The sequence below is a fragment of the Equus quagga genome, chromosome 15, assembly GCF_021613505.1.
Source record: "Equus quagga isolate Etosha38 chromosome 15, UCLA_HA_Equagga_1.0, whole genome shotgun sequence".
Taxonomy (NCBI): domain Eukaryota; kingdom Metazoa; phylum Chordata; class Mammalia; order Perissodactyla; family Equidae; genus Equus; species Equus quagga.
In genome coordinates, this window is record NC_060281.1 from 10933565 (window position 1) to 10949544 (window position 15980).

At 36.2% G+C, this 15980-nt stretch overlaps 1 protein-coding gene and 1 non-coding gene across 6 annotated transcripts in view; both read left to right on the forward strand.

The window, feature by feature from the left end:
- Positions 1 to 15980, forward strand: part of COL21A1 (collagen type XXI alpha 1 chain) — a 169141-nt gene that overhangs the window by 129269 nt on the left and 23892 nt on the right. For all 5 annotated transcript variants that reach the window (XM_046640526.1, XM_046640524.1, XM_046640528.1 and 2 more), the window contains one exon: positions 501 to 554. In XM_046640526.1, the coding sequence (XP_046496482.1) occupies positions 501 to 554 (54 nt within the window). The remainder of the gene's footprint in view (positions 1 to 500; positions 555 to 15980) is intronic.
- LOC124227481 (U1 spliceosomal RNA) lies at positions 11825 to 11986 on the forward strand. The gene has a single exon (XR_006885491.1). It is a non-coding gene; the product is annotated as a U1 spliceosomal RNA (small nuclear RNA).

The window sequence follows — 15980 nt, forward strand, 5'->3', positions numbered from 1 at the left end:
AGAGATGTTTATCTTAAATAGGTTAGATACTAAAGGGCCAAGTAATTTCAAGTAATAATCTATAAATATCTCCATTCTTAATGAAGGCTTTATTTTGGTTCTAAAATGCAACTCTTGGGAGGCAGGGTCAAATTAGGTCCAATAAGATGATCAATTTTAAAGTAAAAATAAATATGAAAAGAATTGATATAAACCTTGGTCACATTTACTTTGAAGATAAGAATGATGTTCTATTCTCATAAGAGTGAGTATACAGTACCACAGTTATTTTATAACTTAACTCAATTATCTGCTGTCGTGTATAGATTTGATATTTATATAGCTGCTTTATGAATTTCAGAATAAGTTGTTTGATGTCAGGAAAAGTTAATATCAATAACCTAGAAGTAATTTTTATTTTTCTGTTTGTGTCTAATGAGCTTTAATATGGAATGTTATATACTATTATTTTAGTAAGCATACCTGAAAATGGACTTCTCTTTCTTTTTTATCATTAAAAGGGAGAAGCAGGACCTCCCGGGGCACCAGGGCAGGATGGATCACGGGGAGAGCCTGTGAGTACCTTCTCCACTTGATTCTAAAGGATGAAGTTCTTTTCCATCAAGAAATCCTTTGACTGTTTAAATTCTCCTCCTAGATGCCCTGTTCTTGTTCAGTGCCTTCCAGATCTGGAAGTTGTTGAAGCTCTTTGTAGAGTGCCGTAAAATATTAAAATATTTAATCTTCTTTTGAAAACCAAGAAGAATTTTGCCAGCAGGAAATTTATGTGTGGTATGAATTGCAATCACAAGCACTCATGCCCACACAAACAAGTGGTTAACACAAATGACATGGTCTGTTGCTGAGCCTTTAGTCAACGTCACCTTGTCACTTGTTCATTGTTTGGTAGTACGCTTTCTGGGATCATGTGTTCAATAAAAATTAGAGTAAAGAAATATATGATTGCGAAAGTACTCAATCTGAATCCTGGATATATGTGTTTTTAGCAAGATGACTTGCTAAATGTGCCAGATGACTCAATTTCAGGGGAGCTTTAGAAATACAGTTTCCCCCACCTTTTATTCCTACAACTCATGGCCAACATTGGCCAACATTTAAATACCAGCAGATCTCATTTTATTCATCAGAGGTACCTATATTCAGTGAGTTTGCAGGTTTTTTTGGGAGGGAATGAAATCAAGAATTAAATTATAGCCATGAAATATTGCAGTTTATCACAAAGTGTTCAGAATCGAAATATTGGGCATAAGAAGGAGAGAGGACTCAATGAGGCTTCTCAAATGGGATGGAGGGGTTCAACTATTTTTAGAATCGCTAAGTCAAATAGTCATTAAATTCTCGTCTTGTATATTATGATGCACTGGGGAAAATTCTCTGCTTAACTACTGCTTCAAGGAGCTTATAGTCTAGTTTGAAAAGCAGCAAAAAATGATGCAAATAATTACCAACCTGAGACATTTTATAGTAAATGCCACATATGGATTTAACCTGGAGTCAGAATGCCAGGGTTTGAAGATAGTCTTTGCCACTTTCCAGCTGTGTCAGCTTAGATAATTCACGTCTCTGAAAACGTTAAGTGTACTTACTTATAATGCCTACTTCATAGGGTTGTTGCGAGGCTTACATAGGAAACTTGGAAAAATTTGTGAAAACATTGCACAAATGCGTGGGGTTATGCTCAGTGCTAAAGAAGTAAAGGAAAGGAATCTTGTATCATGAGGTGATTGAGAAATTTTTCCCACGGGTTTGGGGCTAGATTTGGTCATGAAAGGATGACTGGGAATGAAAGGGAGATGAGAGAGAGAACTAATACCAGTGAGGACACACAGGTGTGATGATCATGGGCATGCCCAAGAAATAATGAAATGATGTCAATGAGGTCCTGAGGCTGCAGTGACAGGTCCTTATTGGATGGTAGGAAGTAAAGTGGGAAAGGTGCTTAGGATCATAATATGGAGATCCTTGACCATGAATTTGGGAAGTAAACTTTATTTACTTGCCGTTGAAGTTTTGTAAGAAAAAAGCAACATGATGAAAAGAAGTGCTTTAGAGGCAATTACAAGCTACTGGTATATGCAGAATGGATGGAAAGGAGAAGAGACCGGATTCAGCACACTAATTAGCTGGCTATTTTGACAGGCCAGGCGTGGCTGAATAAGGCCTCAACCAGGATGTTAATTGGAATGAAGATAATTCATTAGGGATAGGGTGAGCTGAATATATGTGACCTATAATTTTTATTATTAAAGAAGAATTATAGGACTTAGTAACTGGTTATGAGACTAGGTGTGTTTATTCTTGTTTCAGAAAGAATGTCAAGTGTGTGTGTGTCCTCGTACATGTGCATGCAAATGGGGACAGAGTTTGGGCAGGGGAAGACAGAGAGGTGAGAGAGAGAGCTGAAAGGGAAAAGAGGAGAGAAGGAAAAAAAGGAAGAGGGAAATGAGACAATGGACATGAGAGTCAGGTTTTAATTTGAGTTGATTGTGTTCTAAATGTTTGTAAGTCAATTATTGGAATTTGTGACTCATTTTTCCATAGAAACAATGTTATAAAGGGCACACTGACCAGCAGGTCTATGCAAACCATAAGGCAATGTGAGCAACATATGTTTACTTTGAAAATAATACTATTGTGATCCTGTTAATAAAACCAAAGAGAGAAAAGAAGTAGGGAATGAGGAACACTTGAGAGGCTGTGTTCTCTCCCAAGGCTGCCGTTCCTTACTGCCAGCTGGAAGCTGACATGATTTGAGTTTGCACCTGCCCTGCCCTGCCCCCTCCTACTTTTTGAAGACTTACCCCTGTCTAGAGCTTCTGCACTAGTGTAAATTGCTATTCCAGGCAGCATGGCCCTTCAGAGTTCAACCTTTTCTTTCTTTTTTCCCTTATTCTCAACATTCACTGTGTTCCTAGAATATGTAAGGCATGGGGTTTAGTGAGGAGGGAAACACAGGGAGGTCCCATGGAGGTTTACAGCCTTGTTGGGGAGATAGACAGTAAAAGGATAAAGAAAAAAAAATTACAAAGTTCTAGAAAAAGACAAGCAAGGTGCTGAGGCAGGGAATAATGACCATGGGATAGTGGAGGTTATTTAGATGTAATCTCTCCTCCTAAACCAACCAGATAGGAAACTGGGAGTTACTGAGACACTTCAGCACCCCCCACACCCACCTTATAGAACCAGATCAAGGAAGGCAAGAAAGCATCGCTTGGCCCTTCTCTCCCACTCTTCTCTCTTTCCTGCTAAACGGTGGAGGGGAAACCAGGTTTCCTATGCCAGGAGACCTACTGTGTTAGGAAAGCAGTGAATATATTAAGCATCTAAGATTTGCCCCTGTTATCTAGATATAATTCTTGTCTGTATTCTTTTCCAATTAAGAACATACGTTGTTACAAACGATTGTTATTTTGAAAATTAGTGAAAACTTGGTTGTTATAAATATCATCCTGTGAAGACTGATCTTTACCATTTGTGGAAAAGCTTTGAAAACAGGAAAAAAAGATGAAAGTTTATATATTTGGTGACACAAAGAAATGAAGACTTTTCCATTGCATGTGGATGCTGGTTTTAAGTATTTATAATGCATGATTTGGCCCCACTAAAAAGGACATGTTCACTTTATTTGTTCTATAATGTGGCAGCCAGGAAAATTAATGGAGCTTAAGTTAGAAGGACAGAAGCTCTTAGAAAAAATGCTTTAAAGCTAATTAAACACAGCTTATAGCAGCTGGATGATGACTCATCCGTGGAAGTAGATTGATAAATATGAGCACTAACTCCTGGCATTCAAATTGAGAACAAAGGCTGTATTTCATTGGGAAATGATTATACTGCTTTAAAGTAACAATTACATTTATAGGCTGATACTTTCAAATTTAAAGGTTAGTGTTGGTGAATTCTAAGAGTAATCCAGCCTTAAGGGTAATTTACTTTCAAATTGGCAAATTGTACCAAGTTAACTTCAATTCAGGTGACTGTAAACTCAGTTCTAACACTTTCTGGGTTTATTATAATTGGTTTCAACCATACGTCATTGTGTTTAAGGATTATAATTTTTAATCATTCATTCAACAAGCATTGACTGATTTGAATGTGAAGATTAATTTGTCATGGTCCTGCCCTCAAGGAGTCAGATGAGCCAATAGATGACAACACAGTATAAATGTTACGGAGGTAGGCGTGGGAAGGGGCTTGCAAAGTTGTAGCAGATGTGTATAACGCGAAATGAGTTTGGGGACATCATTGAAAGGGCTGCATTCTTCTTTTTTTAAAATAATTGCATTATTGAGATATAATTCACATTCTACACAATTTACCTATTTAAAGTGTATAGGGATACATTCTCAAACAAGGTGCTCTCTTGGCTAAATTCTGGTAGATAAATAGGAGTTGGCTAGTTGTTTGGCCTGGCAAGGCAGGATCCTGCAGCATATCCCAAAACTTAGAAGTAAAAGAAATCATGATACTTTGAGAAAAGCTGACTTTAGTTCAGGCTGGGTAGGATACATGGAGGGGATGGGATAGAAATATGAGATGTGGTTGTGGAGTAAATAGAGGCCAAATCCAGAAAGACCCCATGTGTCTGTGCTATTTGGACTTGAATATGAGAATAATGGGAGCCCTTCAGAAGTTTTAAGTAGGGAAGTGAGTTGATCAGATTTAGAAACTTTTAGAAAGGTCACTCTGATAGCAGAATAGAGAATGGATAAAAGGTGAGCCGAGGTGGAGGACAGAGCCGGCAGAAGGCAAGCTGAACGCTGTCCCCTCCAGTTCCCACTAAGGCAAGAACATTCAGAGTTGGGAGGGGCAGAGTGGGACTGATTTGAAATGAACTAAAGGGGTACCAGCAGAGCTCAAGGATCAACTGGATGTGGGCAAGATGAAAAAGGATGACTCTCAAAGTCTCACTGCGTGGATGGAGGTACAGGAAGACCAAGCAATAAACAAGAAATAGATCAAGAAGAATCAATATCAGCTGGGGGAGGTGAGCCTAAGATATTTTAAGATGGGACGTATCTAGGGAATAGCAAAGGCTTTTAAATAGGAAGCTTGTGCTTTGGAATTAGAATAGACATGTAAAAATGGAGACTAATACAGTTCCAATAAGAGATAGTGGAAAGGAAATTTTAGAAGAATTTCTGTGACTACTGGGTGTAGTAGGTTGAAAAATACCTCCCCCCAAGATATCAGATCCTAATACCCCAAACCTATAGATGCTATCTTATTTGAACAAAGGGTCTCTGCAGATGTGATTAAATTAAGGACCTTGGGGAAATTATCCTGGATTATCTGAAGGGAAGCTGACCCAATCAGCTGAAAGCCCTTAAGAGCAGAACTGAATTTCTCAGAGGAGGCCATGAGAACATGGTGAGTGAAAAGATGAGTGATGCAGCCACTAGTCAAGGAATGCTGGCAGCTACCAGAAGTTGGAAGAGGCAAGGAATAGATTTTACCCTAGAGCCTCTAGTGGGGAGTGCAGCCCTGTCAAAACCATAACTTCAGACTTCTGGCCTCCAAAACTGTGGAGAATAAACTGCTGCTGCTCTAAGCTGCCACATTTGTAGTAATTTTTTTACAGCAGCCATAGGAAACTAGTACAGCGTGGGCTTTTCATCTAGCGTACTCCTTAACAATCATTTACACAATGAACCTATGTAAAAAGTCATGTAGTACATACTGACACATATCAAACTCTTGGTAGCACATCTGGACTTAAAGCAAATAGACAGGTTTAAATGACAATTTGGTTAAAAGCAAGGCTTTTCAGTCAATAGTATTTTCTGATTCATCAATTTTGTTAAACTCTCACGTGTTTTTAAGTGCTTTGTCCACTTCTCATTTTTCTATATTTTTGCTTTTTTCTAGTAACTTTTAGCCCATGTGTCTTCTCCGTACTATTCATCATATTGCCAAGTTGGGACAACATAAATGTCTAATACTTAATGTATTATGTATATAAACTATAGTTTAAAAATATAATACCATATGAATATATATGCATAAGAAAGGATCTTCGTGGTAAACCTGTGGTTTAATCATGTTTTGGTTACTTTGCTTATTTTTTCCCCCAGGTTGGTTTTTGATGTCTGTTGTGTTCTATTTTTGCTTGTCTGTATTTTATTTTCTCCTGTGAGCATGTTTTTGTAATACGCTATAGCAAAATTAAGCCTGGCTTCTGAGTGTTTGGCAGTGTTTCTTTCTTTTTAAAAGATGTTAATCTTGTCAGACTGAATTTTCATTTTTGTGCCAAGGAATGAAGAACAGATTGCTTCAAGGAATCCTCAATTGTTGGAAATGTATTTTCCTAACTTCTCACAAAATCCCTCTGATTTTATCTTGGCTAGTTAGGTGGGTGGGGGTGTAGGGGGACAGAGCAGGACCAGGGCAGCAGCTCACCAAATTTACTGGTAGTTGAAAAATGATGACTGGACACATTCATGTTCCACCAAATCAGCTTTTAGACCAAATTATCGTGTTGACCAGCTACTTTGCTTTGGCCAATCTTGCTGACCAAATCACCTGCACTGTCTTTGTTTCCCCTGCTTCTTTGTCATAGCTGTTCTTGTGCTCAACCCGGATGCCATCTTGGATTTAGTGTAACATTTTCCCCAGGCAGTTTGAGCCATTCGCTTGCTGGTTCTCTGCGCACCAGCCAGCCCCATTGCACACAGGGAGCCTAGGGCTCATGGTGAAGATTTGTAGGCAGGACTGGGTTCCACTCTTTGAGCCGAGATCCCTGGAGCTCCATGAGGATGAGAGAAAGGACGCCACATTTTCTGGATCCATGGAGGTGAGCACCTATTTCATGGTTAAAGATGTCTTCAGTCTTTCTCTTGAAGCTTTTGCAGTATCATTTTTCCAGGAATGAAGACATGGGGATCACTGTACTTGTTTGAGGACATTGGCTCATAGAGGCTTTTGTTATTTCCTTTCCTCACGCCTTTCGAATTCTTGCTAAACCACATGTTATGCTTGTCTTGATGGTGTAGTGTTCACCACTGAGCTGGCCCAAGTTATCATTTACTCAAGAGACAAGTAGGTCTTTTGTTTAATCACCTTTTCTGTGGTGTGATTATTTGACACGTAATTTTTATGCACAGAGGCCAAAGACAGGCATAAAATTCTTGGGGAAAGTTAATGTATTGCTCTGGTGGTTTCCTGTGTGGAATAATCCACTTTATTATACCAGTAATGTGGAGGCGTCTTGTTTGCCCACTTGACTGCGCTTTTTATTTAGACTGGGAAGAAAGGTAAGGGGAAAAATCCCCACAAGTTCCGTTGTTCTTCTTTGATTGGCAATTGTGTGGGAAGCTTTTTAAAGTCTTCTATACAGATGTGTAACACTTTTTTCCACGCTCTTTCAGGTACCAGGAGTGGCACATCCTTGGTATGTGTTGAGTGATACAACCTTAACCTGATATCTGCTGTTAAGAATTTCGCACGGCACTTTTAGCATGAAGGCCACCCATGTTGCACAATTTAGAAAACTTTGAAAATTCAGCTTTATTTATTATTGTAATAATCTTCTGCTAGTTCCAAGGTTATGTTTAAAACCTGATTGAGAATAACTCTTAGAATGCATTTTGAAGTAGGTTTTCTCTAAATAATGTAAATGTCAGATTTATATTTAGGAAGGATTCAGATTGTAAGCAATATCTACAACTTTTTGGTTTCCCAAAATATAGCATTTGGCATTGTAATGACTGTAAAAATATTATATATATTTTTTAACCTTACAAAGCAAACGTTGGCCCATAATCTGTACAAGGTAATTAATAAAGTCCCACCTGGTTTAATCATGGATCTGTTTGATTCTTTCCTATTATCAGTGATTTCATTGGCGTAGTAAAACCAGACCACCATCAAATAACTTTATAAAGCAACATTGTGGATCTTAAATTTAGTAGCTCTCTGTACTGATGATTGTTGTTGTTGTTGTTGTTTTGAAGAAATCTTTTAAAATATGGTCATTGTAAGATTGATAAGTATTAACATATATTTATTTGAATTTTCTTCTTCTTTATTCATATCTTTATAATTTGAAAGAGGCTTTGTTGAGCCCTAAAATGACAAGAGGAATAAATGCAATTGAATGTATGAAATGATGCATGATTAATTCTCAGAATGGGCAACATGTCCTCTGAGTAAGTAGAATCTCATAGTTACTTTGATGGGTCAGTATTCTCACTGGTATGGGGATTGACTGCATCCTTCTCTGTTTTGAAGAGAATGGGTGAGAGGAAACTGACGTCACCATCTATACAAGACATTGAGTCTAGATTTCAAGGCTTTCGAGACTTCAACTTTAAAATTGTATTCTTTAGTAATTGGGGGTCAGGGGTGGTTTTGCATACTTTTCCTTAAAAACCGTTGCAATCTAAGAGGTACTCAAATGAGATTCTTGAATTAGCACAAATATATCCTTCAGTTTCAAAGCATGAAGAATACAGAATTAACAAAACAGTGTTGTTCCAGACAAGACATATTTCCTTTAACACAGAGTTCGTGATCCATATAAACTGCCATTTTAGCAGATGAAATGAGCAAGTTTTACATCATTCTACTTTCAGTGAGCATGGAAACAACTACTTTTTTTTAATGTGATCTGGAGTGCACACTTTGGTAACTAGATCATTTCATTCTAAACATCTCTTTCTTGTTTTTTATGTTTTAAGAAATATTTTGGAAGTGCTTGCAAGTATGGTCACCACATTGAACAGTAGGCAAATGTTTGATACCTCTGAGAATTAACACCAGAAAATCATTTATGTTCTGGGTGTGTTCAAGGGATGTTAAAACCCAGATGGGGAAGGGGCCGGCCTGGTGGTGTAGTGGTTAAGTTCAAGTGTTCCACTTTGGTGGCCCAAGGTTTACAGGTTTGGATCCTGGCTGCAGACCCAGTACCACTCGTCAGGCCACGCTGTGGTGGCATCCCGTGTAAAATAGAGGAAGATTGGCACAGATGTTATCTCAGTGACAATTTTCCTCAAGCAAAAAGAGGAACACTGGAAACAGATGTTAGCTCAGGGCCTTTCTTCCTCACAGAAAAAAAAAAAGCACAAGTAGGGAAGTTCTGAGAAAGAGCACTTGAAAATATTTGTTTATATCAATATACTTTTTTATTTTTGATAATCAGGTAAGCACCTAATAATTGCCAATAGTCTATGTACTTAAATGGTTTATAAAAGTGATTTTTGTGATCTTAAATACTGAAGCGTTCCATTGTTTGAAATAGATATGCCTAGGGAAGTCATAGTTAGCCGCTTGTGCTCTGTTTTAATTTTATTTCTTTAAAAGATTGTGGCTTTGAAATGCTTTTGGCATAGACACACTTTGGGAGTTGTAGGAAAAAAAAACAAGGTATGTTTTAACAAAAGATTAGATTAATCATGAGTAGACTACTATTTATGAATACATTACAGAAATCATGGCTACTGGAATGGTTCACAATGAATTTAATCCTGTGGAAGTAACCAACACAGGATATTAGAATACAAATTTCATTTAATAATTGTATTAAAACATAGGGACTAGGATTTTTCAATGAAAATCTCTTTCTTCCAAATGAATGAAATATAAAGAATAATTTAATAAACTAATAGATTAAATCAGAGCAAAAGGAGTCTTATGTTGATTTATTCTAAAAACTATGAATAATTTCTTTTTTGTGATAGAATTTTCTTCCTTTCTGCTGTCTACATAAAAAAAAGTCACTTAGTTGATGGATTTAGGTGAAATATGCAAACCTTCTGAACAATATTTAAAAAATGGAATGCCTAATTACACAAAATGAAAACCCTCCATTGGAGAGTTTTAGAATTGCTACAGAGTCTGATTGAGATGCATGCAAAGTGAGATGCTGATGTTTGCTGGGCAATCACCAAGTGTAAACATTGTACCACGTGGTTTTAGATGGAACATTTATCTTCCAGTTGGGAAAATAGGAAATTCACTCAAGAAACATACTCTACAAAGGTGTATTTGAAAATCTTGTGGTAGGTTAAGACTTTTAAAAGTCATTAAAGACAAGTGAGGTTAATCAAAAAAGGCAGAGTATTAAGAATTTTGATCAAGGGTTAAAGATTGGTGGGAAAATAATCTCTATATAGTGGTTTTTAAGCAGAGAGGCATAAAATGGATTATATGAAAATGTAATTGGTAGATAATAATAAATCAAATTAGAAAGTTCCTGATGACTCTCCCTACCTTAACACCCAGAATACAGATAATTTTTAAGATAGTTTTCTTTTTTTTTTTTTCATATAGAGCGCTGTTTCTCCAGCTGTGATTCACAAAGTACCTCAATCAATCACCAGAGATGCCTGTTAAAATTCGGTTTCCTGGGCCTTTCCCAGTCCTAAGGAATCACAATCAGAGACTGAAGCCCGGGAAACTGTATTTTTGATGGCTGCTCCATGTGAGTCTGATGCAAAGTTTGATAACTAGTGATATAGAGGCTACGAGACAAGTTGATCAAAACAGAGAGTATAAAAGTAATAGAAAGACAGAAGTTCCCTACTCGAGAACAATTAATCTTAGTGACATTGGTAAAGGAAGAGAGAATTATGACATCTTATTATCTTTTAGGCCATATGTGCTTTAATATCTTCCTCTGGATAAATAACCTTTAATGTTTCCATGAATGAAAATATGAAATTATATTTCCAAATGGATTCAGTTCTCTTAGTGTATTTAAAATTCTTTATTAATTTTTGACAAAAGCTGAGAAACAAATCTATCTTGTGAAACAAAGATGTGTCTGTATGCAATTGAACAAAACTAAACTTGTTTATATGAAGATAGACAAATCCTCAAGAAGACAGGAACTCAGTCATTTAAGTTTGTTTTAGTATTTCTTAAGTTTTACAGGAAATTTTAAGGTTATTAAATTTCTTAGAAATTTACTTTAAAGATGTATATAGTATTAAAAAATAAAACAATCTTTAGATCTGATGCATTACCATTTTTATTTTAGAAAAGTTAACGTCTATTACTGTGGGAAAATGGAGAAATGCTCCCTGGTAAGGCCAATCTTGTCAAATGCCAAATTTCTAGCTCTTTTATCAAAGAAATTGCTTCTTAAACACACTGTTGTCCTTCCTAAGAAATATTGATGCCTTTGTCTAACAGTGTATCCTTAGCAACGTGTGGAAAATTATCTGTGAGAATAACCAACCAAGGCAGGAAAACCAAGCATATGTGCCACTCTGCGGGCACAGCAGCAGGTCATCATAAGATCCTTCCAGCATTGATCTATGAGTGTACTTCTTTCTTGCTGTTTCAGGGTTTTTTTCCCCCAACCAAATGGTAGCCAGGATCATTAATATCTTTATCTTTTTATTTTGAAAAACCAATGTTTAACGATAGTTCCTTAGAGTTGAGGAAAAAAAAATCTTAGATTTTTTTTCTGAGAATTTTTTAGAATATAAAAAGTTTAGAATATAAAAAGTTCAAGGGCTAAATTTTCATTTATTTGTTGCACTTTTTAATTCTACTTTATTATTTATTTATACCTACTATTTTTATTCATTATTTACATTATTTATTATACATTTTTATTTAACTTCTCTTCAATAGGCAAAAAATATAGACGTTGTATTGGAATTTTGGAAATTTGCCTTCATTTACCCAAATCCCATCCCCTGAGATAATAACTGTTATTCACTCGATGAAATTCTTTCCAAGCTTTTTCTTTGCATTTACAAATACATAAACAAAATACATACACATTTTAAAGATAAAAATCATGTCCATTGAAACTTTATTTAACTTCACAATTTTATGGATGTTTTACTGTATCTGGTTGTAAGAGAGAATACGCGTACTAAACTGGCAGAGGAGATACTGTGATCACGGAGGGGCTTTTCCCAGAGGAAGGCGTATCCATTGCCCTCTGGATGTGCTGACTCCTGCAATTTTCCCAAACGTGGGAAACTTGACTGCATAATTTGTGGTACTGGGGGACTGCATTCACACTCTCCACTAGCAAAAAAAAAAAAAAATATATATATATATATATATATATAAAATCTATCTCATTTCATCTTATTTATACCATGAATGTATTTTATCTAACCTCTCCTATTGACATTACACATATTCCTACATACTTGTGCAATATTTTTGGGGAAGGATGTTTTCCTGTAGGTGGAAATTACTACTTCAAAAATAACAGCCCATGCTTTATTCCTGATTTTCAGCAGAAATGTCTAGAGTTTCACCAAGCATGATGTTTACAATTGGTTTCCGATGGATTCAGATTTAGGTTTACAGAGTTCTTCTCCTAGATTAGTAAGAGGTTTTAATAAATAATGCATGATACATTTTACAGAATGCATTTTTAGTATCTTTTGAGATGATTTTCTGTTGTTCCTCCTCTAAACGATTAATATGGTAACTTCCATGAACATAACGTAAGGATATATTTCTCAATGTTGGGTGTTCATTGCATCCTGAAACCAGTGCTGTTTAACCGTGCTCTACTTTTGTTCTAATGCACTGCTATTTTTGGTTTACTAATCATTATAGTAAATCCATTTGCATTTGTATAAACAAATTAGATGAGCTTGCAGATTTCTTCTTTTAGATATTATTCTTGACTAGTTTTATTGTTAGGATCACGATGGCCTCATAATTCGAATTTCGATGATCTCCATCTTTTTTAATGCCCTGGAGAAGTTTAAATAACATAGAAACTATCTGGTCCTTGGATATGAGATAACATTTCTGTGGTAGGAAAAATAATGACTTCTCTCCTCTCCCCCAAAAGAGATCTACATCCAATGTCCAGAACTTGAGACTATGTTCCTTTCCACGGTAAAGAGACTTTGCAGATGTGATTAAGGTTGATGACTTTGAGACGGGAATGTTATCCTGGGTTATCTGGGTGACCCAAACGAATCACAAGTAATTAAGAGTGGAAGAAGATGGATGAAGAATGGGTCAAAAAGATTTGACTCAAGAAGGACTTGACCTGCCTTTGCTCGTGTTAAAGATGGAGGAAGGGAGCCATGGGCCAAGGAATGTAGTGGCCCCTAGAAGCTGGGAATGGCCCTCAGCTTACAGCAGCAAGAAAACAGAGACTTTGGTCCTAGAACTGCAAAGAATTCAATTCTTCCAGTAACCTGAATAAGCAGGAAATGGATTCTTCTCTAGAAATTCCAGAAAGGATTGTCGCTTGCCAATTCCTTGAATTAAGCCCACTGAGACCCATGCTGGACTTCTGACCTACAGAACTATAAGATAATAAATTTGAGTTATTTTAAGCCTCTAAGTGCATGGTAATTTGTCATGGGTCAGCAGGAAATTAATGTAATTTCCTTTGTATCTTTTCCTTTAGTGAATGCTTATTAATCTATCATCTCACTCTTTAAGAAGAAAAATGAGTCTATACATTATATAAACATAACAAAATTCACAATGAGCTGAGTTACACCATAAATAGTACAGTGACTTAGATGTATATACATAATATTAGAAATACGAGGTTATAAATAAAGAAGACGTAGAAGATAACAGATTTGATATAATTTTCAAATATTTGGTTATTTACTTTTTACCATATAAATTAGCTAAGATTAAAAATACATTCATTTGTTCTCTTCATCAAACTAGCTTCACCTTTGATTTGGTGTTTTAAAATATTTTCCTTTGGTGACTTCTATCGTATATGAAATTTTTTAAAAAACTAATGCAATTTTCAGATTTTTCTGGAAAATGATGGGTAACTTCTACTCAGCAACTCAGAAGGGTCTTTGAAAAGTCCACTTTCAGTTTTCTCCTTAATGAGAAATTCACCACAATTTGTTTGGAGCTGGACAGTGACATTCCATGTACCCAAAAAGTATGGTCTGCACTTTTTAGGTTTTCAGAGGATCAGAGCTCATTTTAGAACAACTCTGGTATTATTTTGGAACTTTCTTTCAAATGGGATGGTTTCAGTTTTACATATGTCTGTATGTATATGTTCCTTTAAACTCATTAATGTGTTTCACATGCATGACCTCATTTTACTTGCTGATATAAAGGGGCAGGTTATTTTTCTGGATGTTTGGATTCAGGGCGATGACATGACTTTCCCGTGATGTGGTGGGGCAGAGACCGTACCCCAGTTTCTCTCAGTCCTGTCCTCTTCTTCCTCTTTGGGTTTTCAGGTATCTTTTTTAATTTGCTCAACATTTGCCTTCTTTCTCTTGTCCTGAAAATGACACTTTTACAACAGTAGAAGTGTTTAGAATATTTTCTTGGCTTTAAAAAAATGTAAAATGTCTTTAGGTGTGGAAAAGAAATGCCAGTAACATGAAGCAATTTTGCAAAGGGCTCTCAGGTAGTTTTCTCCTGTGATAGCCCCGGTCTCTTCTTGTAGCTTATTATGTCAAACTGGTGACATTTTCTGTTGTATATAAACATGAGTAGCCCAAAAATACTTACCAAAGCATTTTCTATTGAAATGATTTATCTCTGGGTAATTTGGCTCCAGCCTCATGTGGGTCCTGGTCTGTAGGCTAGGGAGAAAAATTCATCCAATGTTCCTTAGATTACGTGTTTTTTTCCCCTTTAAAGATTAAAGAGGGTAGTAAAACTGTATTAAAGTCTTAAAAGGAGTAGTAAAACTGGTAATTTCCTTATTAGGGGTTTATTGCAAGTACTTGTATATTGGTTTTTTGGAGGTCTGGCAGCTATGATTGTGAGTGACTTTTCTTCAGAGTTATCTTACCACAGACTAATCTTTTGTACATCTTTCATAATGATCTGTCCATCAGGGTGGAATTTAAAAAGGATTGAAAAACATCGTGGGGTTCAACTTTAAATGTATTTGGAGCTTTTGGTCATATTTTTATAAAAACGTAGTGATGAAATTTATTTAAAATGTTGAAAAAGGAGAGGTCACTGTAGTATTTTTCTATATCAAAGTCAGCCAACACAAAAAGGTCAAGGACGGAGGGGCAATGCCGACTTGTTGGCGCCCTCTAGTGGGAAGCCTTAGAGTGTCAGCGTCATCTTGGATATAGTGGAAACTGGAAATGCGTAGAGAAAGGCAAGGTGGAAAAACAAAACAAAACAAAAAAGACATCCTAAAAACAGAGAAAGAGGCCAAATTTTGAGACACGGAAGAGAATTGGCTTCATCTATTTCACAACTTTCAAAGATCAGGGAAAAGCTGTGAAAAGACAGTCGTGAAAATTTGTCCATTATAGCACCAGCACTGAGGTAAGCACCTGTGAAAGTTGATTGATACAAGGTACCAACTCACTGAGGTAGGTTCTATTATTTTCCCGTGCATGAGATTGGGATGCTGATATTCCACAGTTTAAATAACTGGCCTGGAGTCGATTAGCCCCTAGGTAATGGGCTGGCTGACTCCAGCATCTAAACTTTGAACTCTGTCACTCTACTTCTGCTAGGCTCTTTATTAATAATTACTGTAATCTTTGTAGCTAATAAGAACGATACTTTCAACATACGTGCTTTTCCTTCATTGAATCTTTAGGAATGAAAAAATCACTTCTTGACACAATAGAAGAAAACAATGTGCTTCTAATGTTTTGATAACTGTATGATATTAAGTATCTCTACCACTATGTAGAAAGCTTGAAAACTTTGACTTAAAAATACCGTTAATGAATTAGATCTATTTTTAGTACATTGAAAATATTGCATTACTCAAAAGCAGATTTGATCCAAGATGCCCTAATTTCAGGGGTAAGGTATGTGCGTTCATTGCATGTGGGAAAGTGTAACATGATATTTTGTGTTTTCTAAGTAATGAATCATGGACACATTTCCTTCATTATAAAGTGGTCTCTAGGAAATAGGGACCAAACCCTTTATTTTCAATTATGTATTTCTATTCTGAACGACTTTTTTGTTACACAGCAATGGTTTAATGGTTACAGAGAAGCTTCTAGAACATTTTTTATTTCAACATTCTTTCACCACAACATTATGCAGGATTTTCCAATTGACTTTCTGCTCTT